This window comes from Populus alba, chromosome 2, assembly GCF_005239225.2.
Source record: "Populus alba chromosome 2, ASM523922v2, whole genome shotgun sequence".
Classification (NCBI taxonomy): domain Eukaryota; kingdom Viridiplantae; phylum Streptophyta; class Magnoliopsida; order Malpighiales; family Salicaceae; genus Populus; species Populus alba.
In genome coordinates this window covers 1,851,987-1,858,005 of record NC_133285.1, presented here as the reverse complement: position 1 = coordinate 1,858,005, position 6,019 = coordinate 1,851,987, and the positions used below count along the sequence as shown (strand labels likewise).

Sequence of the window (6,019 nt, the reverse complement as noted above, 5' to 3'; positions counted from 1 at the left end):
ACCTCCAAATAACATCGATGACTTTTCAATCCGTCGATGAATTCGTTTATAAAAAACAGTAATTAATAGTGCAATTGGGAAATGAACATTTCCAGAGCTCTCTGGAAAATACCGACAAAATTTTTTGTAGGTGATTTCCTTTGTAATTGACATGATGAACATTGTTCACAGTTTACCCACAGATTTTATCCGTCGGTAATTCCATTGGTAAAAATAGCACGTCATCGTTTTTTTTTTTTTTGCTTTGTTTTAAATTTTTTTTCCCATTGTAATTCCCTCGGTAAATACCGAGAGAATATTTTCGTCAGTAAAATCCGTCAGTAATTTACCAACAAAAATATTCCCTTGATATTTCTGTTTATATTTATCAATTTTCTGATGGTGAAAGAATTCACTCATTAAGATAAAAGGGATTTAAGAGGAGTTAAAATGTTATTCCTATAACTTTCTAATCAATGTTATTTATCCTAACTTGACTTGAGGTATCAATCTAATACTTATATCTATTCTTGGATAGATGTGAACTTATATTAATTGGTGTTGTTGCACCCTCATTGCAAAAACACAACGTCATTACGACCCTTCTAAGATGGGTCCTGGAGATCTTTTGGTTGGTTGGGGAATCGCCACCTAATATTACAGCTACTAAAAACCCAAACTAATTTTTTTAGAGATTTTAAGCAAAGAACTGGTTGTGTAAAGAAAATGTATTAACATCTCTAATATCATTTACCTAAGATAAGCTGCATTACTTTTTATTATTTGCTATAGTCTAATAATGTCTATTTTTATTGTCCTACTAAGACGAGTTTAGTATGATGATTAAACCTTGGTTTTCTAAGTCAAGAACTCGGTCTAGAAAGGTGAAATATTCTCAATTATCGTTGAGACTTTTTTTTGAAGTAAAACTAGAATTTTTTGCTACTACGTCATTCCAAATAATATTCCAAATAAATTCCTTATGGATTTTATCGTTATATCATAAGTGAATAAACTGTATTATTCACAGTAATATTTTAGATATTAACTCCATATAAATTTTTTTATCTTTATATTAAAATGAGTAATAAAATTATTATCCATAATAATATTTTAGATATTAACCCTTTTTATATTTTTTTATCCTTATATTAAAAGTGTCATAACCTAATTTTTGAATAAATATTAAAAAATAAATATATTTGAGAATGGGGTTAAAACAACACAAATTCGAAGTTCGTGGATGAAATTATCAAATTTGAGAATCAATTGGTCAAAAATTGAAGAATTAATAAGTTTGAGAATTTAATTAAAATTTGGATTAATTTAATCAATGAAATCAAGAGCTTAATTGAAGAATTAATAAGTTTGCGGACTTAATTAAACTTTAATTTAATAAATGAAATAAATTCAAGGATTTAATTGAAATTAATGCAAGGGGTAAAATTAAAATTTATTGATTAAGGGACCCAATTGATACATTTCAAAACATCAGGGACCAATCCATAATCTGTTATTTTTCATGCCAAATGACGCCGTATTGACCCTTCTGTTCATCATCTGCTTGTCGAAGACCGGTTCAACAGGGGAAAATCTAACAGATCACGGCCACTACACCCACGCTGCAGCCATGATCTCTCGCCTCCACGATGCCCACCATTTCTTGAGGCAGGGACACCAGACCTTCTCTGGGTTTATAAAAGCCAGAGAAAGGCCTCAAAAAAGGAGGACTGGACGAAGATCCAGAGCTAGAAAAACAGGGCCTAGAACAAAGCAAAAAAGGCAAATATACAGGGGAAGACAACACAGCGGCATACAAAGGAACCGAAGGATAGCTTTGGCCGGTCATCCATCACGCCTCCGTCTCCTAAAACAGAGGAGGAAACCAGACGAAAAACTCAGGGGGACAAAAAAAACAGAAGCAAGAGGAGGGGATTGGACTGAAAAGGGGAGGAAAAACCACGAAAACGCAAGCCACACACAGAGCAAAAACCCAGACCCAAATTCGAAAGGAGAAGCCAGCACCGTCCTCTGTTCTTCATCACAAAGACTAAGAAAGAAGGGAAAAACAAGATTTTAAACAAAATAAAATCTATTCCAGATTATTTTATTTTTTAAACTAGAACATAATATACCGGGTATTTAAAACAAAACTGACTGAAATTGAAAACCTTAGTATGTAGTATGAAATCTAGATGGCAGACATTCTTTGTTTGTTTGCAGGAAAGTAGTTTTTTTTTGAAAAGTAAATTCCAAGAAAAGTGAATTCCTGAAAAGTGAATTCCGGAAAAGTATTTTTCGATGTTTGGCAGTGTTATGAAAAATGAACTGGAAAACATTTTCCAGTGTTTGGTTGTGTTATGGAAAATGAACTGGAAAATAATTTATTAATGAATTAATTTTTTTTCAAGTTTATCTAATATATATATAATATTTAATCACTTACAATAAAAAAAAAAATCTAAAAAGTATTTATAATGATGAATTTTTTTATTATATCTTATATTCATACATAGCTTATTAAAATAATAAAAAACAAATCTTACAAATTAAAAAGTTGAATGAGAATGAAATTGAAAAAAAAAATATAATTTCATAAATTATCTCAAATAAAATAAATAATAATCAAAATAATAGAGATCAAATCTAAAAAATTAAAAAAAAAAAATGAAAGATGAAGAAATTAAAGAAATAATAATCAACATTTCATAAATTATTTCAAATAAAATAAGTAACAATCAAAAGAATGAGGACCAAATTTGATAGATAAAAAATTTCAATAAAAATATGATAAGGAAAAAGCAAATAGCAATTATAAAAATAAGGACCAAAGTTAATATAAAAATAAAATTTTAAGAGATGAAATTGAAAAATAAATATTCAAAACAAAATATATATATCAATCAAAAGTTTGAGGATTAAATTTAATATAATCAGCAAATAATGACATTTCTAAATTTTTCACAATTTTCGGAAAGTGTTTTCCCCCCAAATTTTTCAGGAAAACACTTTCCTGAAAATCAAGCCAAATTTTCCTTTTACTGGAAAGTGTTTTTCATTGATCAACTTTCCTACTGGCAAACAAACACAAGAAAGTTTAGAAAGTGATTTTCCGGAAACCACTTTCCGGAAAACAAACACAGCTAAAAGGAAAACACTTTCCTGAAAACCAAGTCAAATTTTTCTTTGATTGAAATTGACTGGAAAGTGTATTCCGTTGACCAGAAAGTATTTTCCGTTGACTAGAAAGTGTTTTCCGTTGACCAACTTTTCTAATGACAAACAAAGACAGAAAAGTTTGGAAAATGGTTTCCCGAAAACTACTTTCCGGGAAACAAACATGGCCGTATGAGTTTATTGAACAGCCCTAGAAAATGCACAAGGCTCATCAAATACGCAATAATCATGTTATATATGGATCAATTTCGAACACGGGCTATTGTTATTATAATTGCTGAGGAAAAATTTCAAGTCAAAACATGAAGTAAATATTTTCAATTAAATCGGCGTATATACACAAATAAAATGTTCGAAATGAAAGTTAATATGATAGAAATCTATTTCTATAAATATTTGTTTTTTTTTTTTGTCTATTGCACCGGGTTATTGTAACTGGACTGTGTTTTTCTAAATTAATTTTTTTATATATTTTTTTGATATAGTTATTAAAAATAAAATAATAATAATAACATTATTTTAATATATTTTTAAATAAAAAATATTTAAAAAACACGCTGCATGCACTCTATATAATTGAAGCTTGTATCGCAGAATTCACAGCTCAAAAATACCCAGATCATAATGGCATTACTCATATTCGTATTTCTCTTCCTCTCCATCATTTTCTTGTTTCTTCTCAAGAAAAACAAAATCTCTAAAAGAGCTCGTTTCCCTCCTGGCCCCAACGGTCTTCCCTTGATAGGTAACTTGCACCAGCTTGATAGCTCAAACCTTCAAACGCATTTATGGAAACTATCTCAAAAATATGGCCCCCTCATGTCCTTAAAGCTAGGTTTCAAGCGAACCCTCGTAGTCTCTTCAGCCAAAATGGCTGAAGAGGTACTGAAAACCCATGATCTTGAATTTTGTAGCAGGCCTCTCTTGACTGGCCAGCAAAAATTTTCCTACAATGGTTTAGACTTGGCCTTTTCACCATATGGTGCTTATTGGAGGGAGATGAAAAAAATATGTGTCGTTCATCTCCTCAACTCGACACGAGTGCAAAGTTTTCGTACCAACAGAGAAGATGAGGTATCGCATATGATTGAAAAAATTTCCAAAGCAGCTCTTGCTTCTAAACCCTTCAACTTGACTGAAGCAATGCTGTCTCTTACAAGCACAGCCATATGCAGAACTGCCTTCGGAAAAAGGTACGAGGATGGAGGAATTGAAGGAAGTAGGTTCCATGCGTTGCTTAATGAAACCCAAGCCCTGTTTACGATGTTTTATCTTTCTGATTATTTTCCATACATGGGATGGGTTGATAGACTCGCGGGACTTGCCCATCGTCTTGAAAAAAATTTCAGAGAGTTTGATGTTTTCTACCAAGAAATCATTGATGAACATCTTGATCCAGAGCGACCAAAGCCCGACCATGAGGACATACTTGACGTTTTGCTTCAAATATACAAGGATCGCACTTTTAAAGTTCAACTAACGTTTGATCACATCAAAGCAATTCTAATGGTAATCTAAGTTCGACTCAAATTCGGCCTTTTAATTTTCATTTCCCAAGCAAAATGATATGGATTTGAATATTGGAAATGGTTTCAAATATCATCCTTACATTTTATTTTATTTTATTTTCCTGATCCTTGCAGAACATATTTGTTGGTGGGACTGATACAGCTGCTGCTACTGTGATTTGGGCCATGAGCCTTCTAATGAAAAACCCTGAAGCAATGAGAAAAGCTCAAGAAGAAGTTCGAAAGGTGATAGGAGACAAAGGTTTTGTGTACGAAGATGATGTTAAACAATTGCCCTACCTTAAAGCTGTGGTTAAAGAGACCATGAGATTGCAACCAACAGCACCACTACTACTCCCAAGAGAAACAACTACGGAGTGTAACATAGGTGGGTACGAAATACCAGCCAAGACCTTAGTTTACGTGAATGCGTGGGCTATTGGAAGGGACACAGAAGCTTGGGAGAACCCATATGTGTTCGATCCTGATAGGTTCTTGGGCAGTTCTATTGATCTTAAAGGAAATGATTTTGAGCTGATACCATTTGGTGCTGGTCGAAGAATTTGTCCTGGTATATTTATGGGAATTGCCACCGTGGAGCTTTCACTTTCTAATCTTCTCTACAAATTCGACTGGGAAATGCCAGGTGGGATGAAGAGGGAAGACATAGACATCGATCATACGCAACCCGGTCTTGCTATGCATACGAGGGACGCTCTCTGCCTCGTGCCTAAGGCCTATGCTGTGATGGGCAATGATGCGTAAAGGAACTGTGGACATCATCATGAAATCGTGACTCTATGAATAAAACACGAATCGGCCATGATCAGTAGTTTTTCGTTTTTTAAGGTTTGCGCGCTGTGTGTAATAATAAGAATAAACGACGGAGCTTGATATGAAGATTGACCTCGAATAATTTTCACGCAAGCTCCGTTAAATTTTTAAGGTTCTTTGTACCCTTTTGTTTTACATTAGAGTTCATTATGGCTTGAATTATTATTATTTTTATGCAATTTGAAATGTTGATGGTCTGAATTTTAAGACCTCTATCAAATTCTTTTCAATAGTACTGGCCCTCATATCTGAGCTTAGAAAGTCAATAAAAAGAGCAAGTCTCTTTATTCATGTGATATGCATATCAATTTAAAATACTTCACAAGTTATTAAATAGTGCATGATACATGAGTTAGATCAATGATCCTGCACAATATATGAGTTGGATCAATGATCCTGCATCGAGGAGCTATCTAAGAAATCTTGACACTAATATAGACAGGGTTCCAGGTATGAAAGACGTCCGTCTGAAAAAAAATTTCCATTTATTCAAACAACAGATCCAGATGATTAATTTTTTA

At 32.8% G+C, this 6,019-nt stretch overlaps 1 protein-coding gene across 1 annotated transcript; it reads left to right on the top strand.

Annotated features, from left to right (window-relative positions):
* Positions 1-3,777: 3,777 nt before the first annotated feature.
* LOC118052733 (cytochrome P450 83B1-like) lies at positions 3,778-5,730 on the top strand. The gene is made up of 2 exons (XM_035063767.2): positions 3,778-4,665; positions 4,800-5,730. Exons 1-2 carry the CDS (start codon positions 3,781-3,783, stop codon positions 5,427-5,429), a joined length of 1,515 nt encoding a protein of 504 aa, XP_034919658.1. The 5' UTR covers positions 3,778-3,780; the 3' UTR covers positions 5,430-5,730.
* The last annotated feature ends 289 nt before the right edge of the window (positions 5,731-6,019 follow it).

Bases quoted from the DNA above. Each gene is read 5' to 3' on its own strand.
- LOC118052733 (XM_035063767.2), top strand. From the start codon at position 3,781: ATGGCATTACTCATATTCGTATTTCTCTTCCTCTCCATCATTTTCTTG. The intron at 4,666-4,799 runs GTAATCTAAGTT...TGATCCTTGCAG, and splicing joins ACATCAAAGCAATTCTAATG to AACATATTTGTTGGTGGGAC.